The sequence below is a fragment of the Azolla caroliniana genome, unplaced genomic scaffold, assembly GCF_043228905.1.
Source record: "Azolla caroliniana isolate FFs.n. ecotype wild unplaced genomic scaffold, voAzoCaro1.0.p SCAF_437, whole genome shotgun sequence".
Lineage (NCBI taxonomy): Eukaryota > Viridiplantae > Streptophyta > Polypodiopsida > Salviniales > Salviniaceae > Azolla > Azolla caroliniana.
Genome location: NW_028230872.1, coordinates 12323 through 25597, shown reverse-complemented (window position 1 = coordinate 25597; position 13275 = coordinate 12323). Strand labels below are relative to the sequence as shown.

The 13275-nt window shown below is 45.1% G+C and overlaps 1 protein-coding gene across 1 annotated transcript; it reads right to left on the bottom strand.

Annotated features, from left to right (window-relative positions):
• Nucleotides 1-536: 536 nt before the first annotated feature.
• LOC147848248 (histone H4) lies at nucleotides 537-1026 on the bottom strand. Its single transcript, XM_087338548.1, has one exon. It carries the CDS (start codon nucleotides 953-955, stop codon nucleotides 644-646), a length of 312 nt encoding a protein of 103 aa, XP_087194674.1. The 5' UTR covers nucleotides 956-1026; the 3' UTR covers nucleotides 537-643.
• Between the last annotated feature and the right edge of the window lie 12249 nt (nucleotides 1027-13275).

The following is a 13275-nucleotide window of genomic DNA, read 5'->3' as shown; positions in this document are numbered from 1 at the left end:
AAAGAAATTTAGATCAACCACCTCATATTTGACGGCTATAACATTGAGAAAGTATGCCATGTGTAAAGATTTGCAGAAGAATTGGTTGTGATGTGATTTGGGACCCATTAATTTGCATCACCAAAGAATGATCCCGATTTATGACAATTAGAAGAACCAAAATTTCAGCCATGGTTCGATCCTTAGTCACCATTAGATACATTAAACTATCATAATTCGAAAGCACAAAATTCACGAAATTCAAGAAAACTGAAGTTTACCAAAAGCAGACAACCAAAGTATCGAAATGTTCACATCGAATACAAGAACTGACGGGCCACATCTGTTCATTTTGTATAAAACAGATTGACTTTTTGTAAGCACCTGTACAATCTTCGAGAAGTAACAAACATACTTTCAAGTGAATATAGCAAGGCAAATATATAATGATGAACTCAAAACATTTACTATGCTCTTGGTTTGCAACCTCTATAATTTAAGAATTCGCACTCATTTTAAACCACGCACAATTATGTCACAAACGGGCGAGTAAATCAGCACAGTAATGGTGGTGTTCAAAAACACCATTGCAATTAGGGGAAACGGGGAAAGGCAGAAATATGAAAACAATGATGGCAGGCGTGAAAGAGTGCGCCTTCCCTTCCTATCCACCGAAGCCATAGAGAGTCCTTCCCTGCCTCTTGAGGGCATAGACAACATCCATTGCAGTCACAGTCTTCCTTCTCGCGTGCTCTGTATAAGTCACAGCATCCCTGATTACATTCTCCAGGAAGATCTTGAGGACCCCACGAGTCTCTTCGTAGATGAGGCCACTGATGCGCTTAACGCCACCACGGCGGGCGAGACGACGGATTGCAGGCTTGGTGATGCCTTGGATGTTGTCTCGAAGGACCTTACGGTGGCGCTTGGCTCCACCTTTGCCAAGCCCCTTCCCGCCTTTACCACGCCCAGACATTGCGACAGAGAAGGATTATGTGATGACTGCAGATGCAGAGATGAGAGGCTGATCGAAATGAAGAGAAAACACAGAGATGATTCTGGCTATGGCGATGGCGAAGCTCTGCAATTTTATAAGGGGAGGGCTGGCTTGGCTCCCCTCATTTTCCCGCCCAAAACAAGATTTCAAATTTCAAATTCGATGAGATCGTCATCCAACGGCGCAGGATCCTTCTCGAAACCGACGGTCTGGATTGCCTTGCATGCATCCCACGATGTTCACACTTGAGCCCGTCTGTCCCGTCCCTATACATACATATTCCTCACTTCAGAGTCCACACTATGAATTATCGCTATTATCATATGCATTTCACTCATTAGCCCCAATGTTAGTTGGACATGTTTGCATTTGTCACCCATGCGTAAAGGCCAACGGGACACTCTCCAAAATTTCAACTGAACTCCCCAATCGCTCAAGACTTCGATCAACGAACACATTGTCTCCCCCTACCAATCAAACATTATATCCTATTATATGTATATGTATAAGAAAAGAAGTCAATGTATGCCTTGTTTAGATGGTACGCATATCTTTCCATGTCTCTTAGGGAATTATTTGTTAGTCATTAATGAGTAGCAATTGAGTCTCAAATTCATTAAGCCATTCTTCCAAAAGGTAATATCTTTTGAAGTTGCTACAAATATGCATCCTTAATGAACTGTTTTAGTGTAGACAAAAAGAGATTGGATCAAATGATGGAGACTATCGAGTTTCACGTGACAATCAGTCAACCAACGTGCACTTTACTCCTTCCACCCTTGTTGAAGTTGATGAATTTATATAGAAATGTGGGACATAAAGGTAAATCTAACATGTAGGTGAAAGGTGTCTCTAAATTCAAATAAAACTTGTACTTAGCATGCATAGCATATTATTCAAAACTGTGTCACTTGCCCTTAATCATTTCCTTGAAAATAGCCATCACATAAATGAAGCAAGAAAGACAATTTTGTTGTCCCTATGTGCTTGGGAAATATGCACACATCACAACCAATATATCATAACCGCCCACATGCCATCTGATTCCTAGGCACAACATATATTCACGCACACATTATGTCACCTTAACAATGAAGATAGTAATATTTCATAATTTATCCACAATCAACTTATAATAATGGAAAATTGTCTTACACCTGGATTGACATGCAACTCATAAACTATATCATGCATACTTGCATAAAGTTCAATCAATGACTTATACAACTTGTAGAATTGTCATCTTCTTGAATCATGCATACATTTGGGTGTTTTGAGTGTTTTATATTATGTCATACAAATGTGATGATGGAGCACAAAGTTTATCCATGAAAATTGCTGGACGTACTCGAGCAATGGTGTCACCAAGGCAAGTCAACTGCTCCAAGTCGTGTAACATGGTTACTATGAGGACCAACAAGCTAGCCAATTGGTCGTCTAAAACAACTAGCTCTCAGGGGTTGAGCACGGGGAATGGTTTTATTATCAATTGAACTTTTGATGAGCAAGAGTATAATAAGATATTAAGGAAAAGAATGGATTAAGGGCACTTTATAACCATGCATATAAAATACCATAGGTGTCTTGTACCACCCAATATTACCTTGTGTTAATATCATGGTGTATGAACAATGAATCCGAAAAAGAGAGCTTGGAATCACGAATGGAGTCTCAAAAAGGTCACAAGAAATCATAATGAAGTGGGTGTCTAGTTCCCTTTATATAGTTTGACATATAAGGCTCCCAAACCACCATGTATTCCCATGGATCATGGATCCTACACGGTTGTGATGGTTCCCATGAGAACAACTACTTTCCCAACTATACTACCCTTGACCCATGAGATTTAGCATTAGAATTGATCCTCGATGTCATGCTTGGAAGAGGTAAGGGACCTAAATCCTTAAGTAGTAATGGAAGGGTTGTTAAATACGGGCATGGAGATAGTCAAAGCATTAACAAGAAGTTCGCTCCTTCATTACTAGAACTCGAACTAGACACTAACACCCAATAGCAAATAGTTTCTTTAATTAACTTATAATTTTGATCATTAATACTCAAATAACGTGTTTACTCAACTAATGTCATAGTTTAAAGCGAGGCAAGGGTGCCATGTAACAATTTAGATGCAAAAAGTTTATATGATGTTTGGAAGATGTCAATGAATGTTGTTGTCCATGGACCAAAATGGTAATTCAAAGAAACGTAAGAGGAAGTAGGTCAAAGTAGGGGAACAACCGTAAGGAACGAAGACAACCGCAGTATGCACAACCAAGAACGGGAAGAACCAAAGTGCGCTGAAGTAAAGAGGAAGGGAAAAGCTATAAAAAGAAGAACAGGAGAATGAGACAAGGGGGAGAGCAAAGGGAAGAAGGGAACTATAACCCGTGATTATGGGATTCTGAGGGTCTAGGTAATACTATCACTTCGTTGTTAATTCCGGTTGTGAGTTGTGTAACTGTATTCATTACCTACTCGTAATACATATAGTTTTGGGTCTATTTCTTGTGTTGGTGTTATGTGATTGTTGTCCCCTATGAAATTGATGTGGTGAAACACTCTATATGAAGAGACCTCCCTTACGTAACGTATTTGAAATATTGTTTTCTGGTATCGCCTTGACCACCACGTACCACAACTCTTGGTCCAATTTCGGCTAGGAAATCGAAGGTGTCGCCTCCGAGAAGGAAGGCAACACAATTTGGCACGCCCGGTTGAAGCTGTGCAGCACAACGAACTCGCATTGGTGGTCATCTTAGTCACCATTATGGCGCCAAACAGAGTTACTCACTTCACCGAAATGCTTGGTGTTCAGCATCTCGACGTGCTGCACTTGAGGAGGAGAAAAGGAAAGGGAACGAAGGGCACCAAACAAGGAGCCTGAGAGGAAGAAAGAACCAACAAAGGGGGAAACAAAAGGAAAAAGGACCGAGTCGACGAAGGAAGTTGACACATCCGTACAAGTCGGAATGAGTGGCAGCGGCGACAGAGTCGAGAAGAATAGAGCCGACCGAAAGAAAAAGGCCAAAACTAGGACATGGTTTGATGTGGTGAAGGGCCTAAAACTAGAAGACGAGTTGGAGAACACCGACTCAGACAAGAGCGGGAACGAATCGGAGACAGTCGATTCGCTTCTACTGTTGGATTCGAAGAAACCAGATCAACTAAAGGCCAAGCGGAAGTCGACGCCAACACGAAGGAACCGACGGGTCGACAAGCGTCGGAGTTGCAACAACGAGGGAGCTAAAATGGGCCTGTTGAGCAGACAAGCCGACCGAGGAGGTCGAGGTGCGCAGAACCAGAAGGGTCACAGCAAACATGACCGGACTGGACGAGGAACGCGAGCAAGGCGGAGCGACGCTAGAAGGAGCCGGGTAGAAGAACCGACTGCCAAAGACACTAACACCACAATCTGACCTCAAGTTGAGCTTGAGGGGGAGTGTTGAGCGAGCAAGCTCAACCGTATTCGGATCGGCATCCGGAATGTGAAAACGAAGGTGCGGAAGCATTAGACAACCAACTTAGCCGGATAGCAACATAGAGAGAGAGAGATTAACACACACAGAAGGTACGCTAGAGAGAGAGAGAAAGAGCCGAACAACTTAAATCTATTATCAACAACTCTGTGAAATTCTCAGTGCATACAACGTGCTCAACAACACTATTTATACAAGTCCTAAGAGGACTGACAAAAGTATAGTGTACTTCAATGCTCACACGAGCGCCTGACACTAACTACGAGACATTAACTACCTAGTAGTCTAGGCTGCTACTAGGCTTCCGATTATTGCTTGATCCGGCTAACCGGCTCCCCAGCTCACCGGCTCGCTTCCGCACCGGCTCATCCTTCCAGATGCCGATCCGACTCTGGCTTATTCAGCCGATCCAGATCAGGTTGAGCTTGCCGCTCAACACTCCCCCTCAAGCTCAACTTGAGATCGGATCATAGTGTCAGTCTTCATGGCAGCTAGTCCTTCCACCCAGTTCCTTCTGGCGTCACTCCGCCTCGCTCGCGCTCCTCGTCCGGTCCGGTCCCGTTTGCCGCGACCCTTCTAATATTGCGCACCTCGACCTCCTCGGTCCGCTTGTCTGCTCAACAAGCCCAAGCTCCCTCGCTGTTGTGACTTCGACGCTTGCCGATTCGTCGATTCCTTCGTGTTGGCGTTGACTTTCGGTGAAGTGTTGCAACTTGTCCGATCCGAGCGGTTTGGTGAAGATGTTGGCAACTTGCCGATCCATATGAACATACCAAAGTTCGACTTCACCGCTCAGAACATGCTCACGCACGAAGTGGTAGTGCACTTCTATGTGCTTTGTGCAAGCATGAAATACGGGGTTCTTGGCGAGTTGCATGTTGCTTATGTTGTCGCAGTCGATCAGGATCGGGTTGGCACCTCGATCCGCAGGATCCGCAGGTCTTGCAACAGTCGCCGAAGCCAAATGGCTTCACATGTGGCAACGGTAGCGCCCCGGTATTCAGCCTCAGTGCTCGAAAGGGCCACTGCTGGATGCTTTTTGCTGCTCCACGCAACAACCGCGCTACTAAGGGAAAACATGTAGCCAGAGGTGGATCGACGATTCGATGCATCACCGACCTAGTCGGCATAGGTGTAACCGACTAGCTCTTTGGTTATACCATGCCGGTATAACAATCCTCGATCCTTCATGCCACTCACATATCGCAAAATTCGATGTGCGCACAGAAGGTGCTTGATGATCGGCTTCTACATATATTGGCTAATCACGCCGACCGGATAACTAATGTCGGGTCAGATGATTGTCAAATATATAAGGCATTCGATGATTTTTCGGAACCGTTTCTCATCGCAGGCCGGTCCGGAGTCGGGACAGAGCTTCTGGTTCCAATCTAGGGGTGTGGAGATCGGTAACCATTCCATCATGCCGAACTTGTACAACATATTCAACACATAGTGTCTTTGTGAGAGCAATATGCCATCGGGGGTTCAGATCACCTCGATCCCAAGGAAATAGTGAAGGTTCCCCAGGTCCTTCATCTCAAATGCTTCCGACAGCTGGGACTTGACTAGGCTGATTTCATCAAGTCTGGGTCCGGTGATGACTAGATCATCAACATACAACAAGATGCAAACCGGATCGTCTGAACCTTGCTGGATGAACAACGAAGAGTCGGTCTTGGAGGCCACAAACCCTATCTTACGCAACCGGTGTGTGATCTTCGCATTCCAAGATTGGGGGGCTTGCTTCAGGCCATAAAGTGACTTCTTGAGCCGACATACCGCCGACTTGTTCATTTCCGACTGGAAACTAGGGGGTTGGGTCATGAAGACCTCTTCTTCAAGATCGCCTTGAAGAAATGCATTCTTCACGTCCATCTGGTGAAGATACCACCCCCTTACCGCAGCAACCGCCAACACCACACGAACCGTCGTCATATTCGCTATTGGAGCGAAGGTCTCGTCATAGTCGATTCCGTGGGTCTGCGTGTATCCCTTCGCCACTAACTGGGCTTTGTACCGGTTAACCGAACTGTCAGTATTGTACTTTACCTTGTACACCCACTTACATCCGATCGGTTTACAGTGTTGGGGAGGGTCGACTAGGTCCCATGTGTCGTTGGCATCAAGTGCCCGCATTTCTTCCTCCATAGCGGCACGCCAATTTGCGTCCTTTGTCACTTCTGCGTAGCTCTCCGGCTCACGCACTTCCACCACCTTGGTCATGTACGCATAATGATGCGCCATGTACTCATTGTACTCGTACTGCTTCATGGGGTTCTTCTGGCGGGAAGACCGGCGTAACTTATCATTACCTGATTTGAGGCCCTTTTTGGCCGATTCGGTCTTTGTTTGCTGAAGATCCGCCTTCTTCTTTTTTGGAGTCGGATCCGCTCCGATCCGACTCACCATTGTCGGTCTTGTGCTCTGGCATCTTCCTCTTCCCCTTTTCCTTGCGCGTGAACTGTCTCCTCAGTTCCTTGCGTGGGGGGAACATGGCCGAGTCTCCACTACTCACCGGTTCATCTTCCGACTGGTCTGTCTGACCTAGTCGGAAGTTCGGCCCACTCAACCGAAACGATTCCGGACTCACATCTAGAGTCTTGAACCCTTCGTCTTCTAATTGGACCGGTTCATGCTCACTAGCCTCTTCCTCCAGTATCGGGTCAGGGTTGGAAGTCGGAGCTGGTAAGGCATACCATGATGTCGTCTCATCAAACTCAACATCCCGGCTAACTCCGACCTGCTTCGTCCGGGGGTTATAACACTTATACCCCTTTTGCTCATGTGAGTAACCGACCAAGATGCATTTCTCCGACTTTGCATCCAACTTCCTTTGCTTCTCATCCGCACATGCACATATGCAATGCTATCGAATATCCGAAGTTGTCTCAAATTCGGCTTGCACCCAAAATATAGCTCATGCGCGGACACCTTGTCACCGATCCGGTTTTGGATATAGATGGCCGTCCGGACCGCCTCGGCCCAGTAGAAATGGGGCATGTTCTTCTCCTCCAACATTGCCCTTGCCGCGTTGACAATCGACCGGTTCTTCCTTTCGGCCACATCGTTTTGCTCTTATGTGTATCTACAGCTGAACTCTCTCCGAATTCCTTTTTGTTGCATATAACTGTTGAATTGGCTAGAAAAGTATTCTTTTCCACCATCCGACCACAGGCACTTGATCTTCCTCTCCGTTTCCCGTTCAACCAAGCTTTGCAGGTTCCAGAAACACTCGAAGACTTCTCTCTTCCACTCAATGAGGTAGATCCATGTGTGTTGGCTATAGTCGTCAATGAAGGAGACGAAGTATCAACTCCTGCCATGACTAACGTTTTGTGCCGATCCCCATACATCTGAATGAATAAGGTCGCGCTTGTTACGGCTACAGTTTCGTTCGGTGGGGAATGGAAGCCGGTGTTGCTTCCCGAGTTGGCAGGCTTCACATATTTGGACCTTCTAGCCACTGAACTTCGGCAAACCGAAAACAACTTGTTTCGTTTGCAGGTCTTGAAGCCTATGGTAATTGACGTGGCCGATCCGCTTGCACTAGAGATCAATATTCGATTCAATCTTCTGTCCTTTGGTGAACAAAGCAGTGCCGACATCATTGGTGTCGAGGATGAACATCCTCCCATCTTTGCGCCCTTGCGCAATAATATGGCCTTCTTCCTCAATGAAGCACCCAAGGTGTGTAAACCGCACATGCATCCCCTGGTCAACGATCTGATCGACTGACATCAGGTTCTTCGTGATAGTTGGAACATGTAATACGTTCATCAGCTTCCCCCTCTGTCCGACGTGGCTCAATGGGACTTCTTCGACATGCATGATTGGGTGAGGAGTGTCGTCTCTGGTTTCGACGACTCCCGGTTGTTCCTGTTTCTCCAAGAAAGAGAACCACTCTTTGTGGCTCGTCATGTGATTCGACGCACCAGAATCAACGTACCACACTTCCTCTGATTTGGAACTGGTCTTCTTCATCGAGTTAGCTCGTGTTTCATCACCAAGGCTGGCCCTTTGCTAGCCTTTCCAGTTTTGGATCTTCCCGATCCTTCTGTGTAGTGTGAGTATTGCCAGTTCTCTCTACCGGATCTGTCCGAATCGGCGCGCTTCTTCCAGCACTCGCTTTCTCTATGGCCCTTTTTACCACAGTACCAACATTTTGTGTTGGCCTTTGCTTGCCGGCCTCCGGCTCCGCCTTGACTCCCCCTGCTTGTGGAAGGGTCGGAACTGCTGTTAGCACGTTCTTTGTGCCTTCGGTCCTACTCTTGTTGGCCGCTACCATTGTGAGCCGACCCGCCTCGTCCACCACGCCCACGGGGCCGATCTGCCTCCGTGTACAACATCCGGCTGTCGGCGGTGCACTTGTTGACGCACCGGCATGGTTCTCCTTTACAAGGAGCATCAACTGTAAGTTGAAAAATGACGGTGTATTCTCCCTTGTACATACCACTGTTCGGAACGCTCTGAACTTAGACGCTAAGCCCCCAAGACAGATCTACACCATCTCATCTTCCTCTACAGTGACGTTGATAGAGGCAAGTGAGTCACAAATCTCTTTGATTCGGGTCGTGTAATTGGCTACCGACATGTTCTTTTGTCGGACATTGCTCAACTCCTGTCGGAGTTGCAGCTTCCGGGCCGTAGTGCTTGCCGTGGAAACCTTCTTTAGGTTTCCCCAAGCTTCTTTTGGCATCTTGGCATCTCAGACATGGCTTAGCAGTTGGTCTCTAACACTGGACGCAAATCAGTACATCACTCTGCTTGCCGCTTGTTCCCACACTAGGAAGTCCTTGTGTGCCGCATCAGGTGCTGTGTCATTAGCTCCGTCGACATAGCTCCAGTAACCATGCCCAAGCAAGTACTGGTGCATCTTGTATGACCAAGATGCATAGTTGGATCTGTCGAGCTTCTCCACCGGGAGTAAGCTAGCCATTCCTCTGTCTCTCATGTGTACCTTTTGTGTGTGTTGATCTCTCTCTCTCTCCCTCTATTGCTATCCGGTTAAGAGCAGAACAACTTAAATCTATTATCAACAACTCTGTGAAATTCTCTGTGCATATAACGTGCTCAACAACACTATTTATACAAGTCCTAAGAGGACTGACAGAAGTACAATGTACTTCAATGCTCACACGAGCGTCTGACACTAACTACGAGACATTAACTACCTAGTATTCTAGGCTGCTACTAGGCTTCCGGTTACTGCTTGATCCAGCTAACCGGCTCCCCAGCTCACCGGCTCACTTGCTCACTGGCTCATCCTTCCGGATGCCGATCCGGATCAGGTTGAGCTTGCCGCTCAACACGGAAGGATGAGCCGGATCGGTATCTGGATGGTATCTGGAAACAACCGGTCGTATCGGGGAGACGGATCGGAGAGTCGGATTCGAGCGGGAACCGAAAGCCTAGTAGTAGCCTAGACTACTAGGTAATTATTATCTCGTAGTTAGTGTCAGTCGCTTGTATGAGCATTGAAGTACAGAGTACTTCTGTCAGTCCTTTTGTGGACTTGTATAAATAGTGTTGTTTAGCACGTTGTATGTACAAAGAGTTACACAGAGTTTTAGGGTGTTATTTTTTAATTGAGTTTATGTTTTGCTCTCCCTGTCTCTCCCACGTGTATTCTTTGTGTTAAGTTTTCCATTAAACTTTCTCTCATTTTCTGTTGCTATCCGGCCGACCCCGTTTTGTCTAACGCTTCTGCACATTTACATTCACAGTGAGAATGGCAACGACATTCGTGCAAGGGTGAGATTAGCGACAATGTGTGTGTTTCCAAAAGCATGGTGCAAGATACACGGCCGGACGAACAACGATGGAGAAGGAACCGACAAAGAAACTCCGGATACAAGTAATACAGAGGGAACTGGTGCCAACACGACCGGAAAGAGAAGCCCACTAGGAGACTGCGGAGGAAGAAGCAATGTGTGGAGTAGAGACCAACGGGAATTGTTGACAATGCACAAGAGATGGTTCCAGACGAAGTAACGTGGAGATAGCTAGGACCGGAATTGATAAAAGAAAGCCAACAAAAGGGCCAAAGTAGACGGAGAAGGAGACACAAATGGAGACGCGAACCAACAAAAGTGGACGACCAGAAAAACGAATAACGTCAAAAGACACGACCGAACGCACCAAACAGTCACACCACACGGGCACAAACAAACATGGCCGGACCACACAATGAAAAGCGATAATGAGACGATGGCCATAGTGGCAACCGACAAACACACGAGACGAACAGTGGCCGGAGTCGGACTGAACAACGCCGAATGATGATCAGAACTGGTCGGACAGAAACGAACTGATAGGAATGGAGATGCGGCCGAACAAAAGACATAGCCAAACCGGACAAACGGCCGAACAATCGAAAGACTGTCGGACAACGGCCAAGAACAGAGATGGCCAGAATGACGACAGAGTTGGAGACAGGATGGAGGACTTCTTCTTCATATGGAGGACACACTTAAGCAAAGTGTGAGAACCTTGACTACCTCCAAACAAATATGGGATAGATTAGAGGCTGATTACCTCCATACGGACGTTACGTCCCAAGTTGCAAATTTAAAAACTTTAATAAATATGAATATGAATGAAAATGATGATGTTGATACATTTGTTAAAATTTGGAGACTTCGACTTGATGATGTGATCCTTTCAGGACTTAGTTTGCCAAGTTCCGTTCAATCCGCCCTCTTGTTAGCCGCCCTACCCCCATCATGGCAACCATTTATAAGTACAAAATCCACATCACCCAACATTAGTGTCCCAACATTAGTGGCATCAATCTCACAAGAAAACATACTTCGTAGGGCAATAAATCAACCCTCCTCATCTCACGCCGCACTTTATATCAAACATCCAAATTACAATAAAAAACCTTACAATAAACCTAGATCAACATACCAACCTAATAACTCCAAATTTTATTCACGGACTTCTAAATTTAATGATTCAAGGAATCATAACAAATCTAGGTTCCTTAGATCCTTTTGTACAAATTGTCAAAGGAGTGGACATGAAACAAAAGATTGTTATAGGAATCCTAACAATGGGAAAAGAACATATAAAGAAGACCAATCTTACAATGCATCAGGTGATGACTACGATCAAAATAATGACATATGTCATGGTGACCAAAATTCCGATGAGGATAATGAAGACTCTTTCATTGCCTTCATGGCCCTCACTTCATTTAACAACTCTCCCACTTCAACGTGGATTCTTGATACAGGTGCCACATGTCACCTCACCTCAAGAGTTGAATGGCTCAAAGACTATAAGGTCTTAGAGCATCCTTTCCCGGTTAGATTTGGGAACAATGGGGTTGAATATGCCCTTGGACATGGGACTGCCCATCTTGAACTTTCTGATGGGAACTTCATTGAAATCAATGAAGTTTACTATATACCTAACATAGCAAAAAACTTGATATCTTTCAATAAACTCACAAATGATAATACATCCGTCGAGTTTTATCACAAATATTGTATCATTCGTCATAAGACACCCTCTGGACGAGGCTATGTCGTTAACTGTCCAAGACAAGGATGTCTTTACCTCTTAGGTCGCTCTGTGGTACCTGCTGAAGAAGCACACCACATGGATGATTCAAACACATCCAACTATGTGACCTCATTATGGCACTATCGATTAGGCCACTTAAACCATCAAACAATGGTTCACATGGCCCGACAACATATAGCAGTTGGTTTTACTCTTCCTAATAAATTGAAACTATCCCTTTGCGAAGGGTGTATATTTGGAAAACTCTCTAACTTGCCATTTCCATCCCATCCTACAACGACCACTAAACCCCTCCAACTAGTGCACACAAATATATGTGGTCCTTTGTCTACCCCATCCCTATCTAGAAATGTATATTTCCTAACATTTATCGATGACTTTACTCGTTTCACGATGGTCACATTTCTCAAGACAAAATGTAGTGATCAAGTCCTTGAGAAATTCAAAGCCTATCACAAACTTGCAACAAATCAACAAGAATTACCCCTTAAAGTACTCCAATCAAATAATGGTGGAGAATTCAAGTCCCAAAACTTTCAAACGTATTGCCAAAATCATGGGATTCAACAACGGTTTACCATTCCATATACACCCCAACACAATTCAAGGGTTGAACGACGAAACCGGTTGTATATGGATGCCACTCGTTGCATGCTCGCCATTGCAAACCTTCCCCGAACATATTGGGAAGAGGCTGTTTCAACCGCTTGTTATATATTCAATAGAACATATAGTCGATCAATTAGGACGACTCCATTTTCCTTGTGGTTTGGAAAAAATCCAAATTATAAACATCTAAGAATCTTTGGATGTCCATCATATGCACTCGTACCGCTAGAAACTCGATCAAAATTAGATAATCACGCAATTCGCACAATATTGGTTGGGTATGGCGAACCTCATGGCTATAAGGGTTATCGATTATACGACCCAAAATACAAAAGATTTATATTTAGCCGACGAGTGATATTTGATGAAGACAATTTGATATTTAATCCTCATTCACATCATGGCTATGAAAAGATACAAGACGCGACTACCATGTCTAACACTGAATCTAATAAAGAAGTAATATCATCACCTACTAATTCTTGGCGGGCTCCACAAATGTCCTCGGAAATTCAACAAGTCACAATTAACTCTCCTCCATTAATGCCCTCATCTCTAGAGGTCCTCCCACAAGTCTTAGGTTCAACCAATGACTCCAACTTATTGCCTTTAATAACCAAACAATCCCAACAAACTGATGTACATACTCCAATTTTAAACAGTAACCCCAACCAAAGTAAA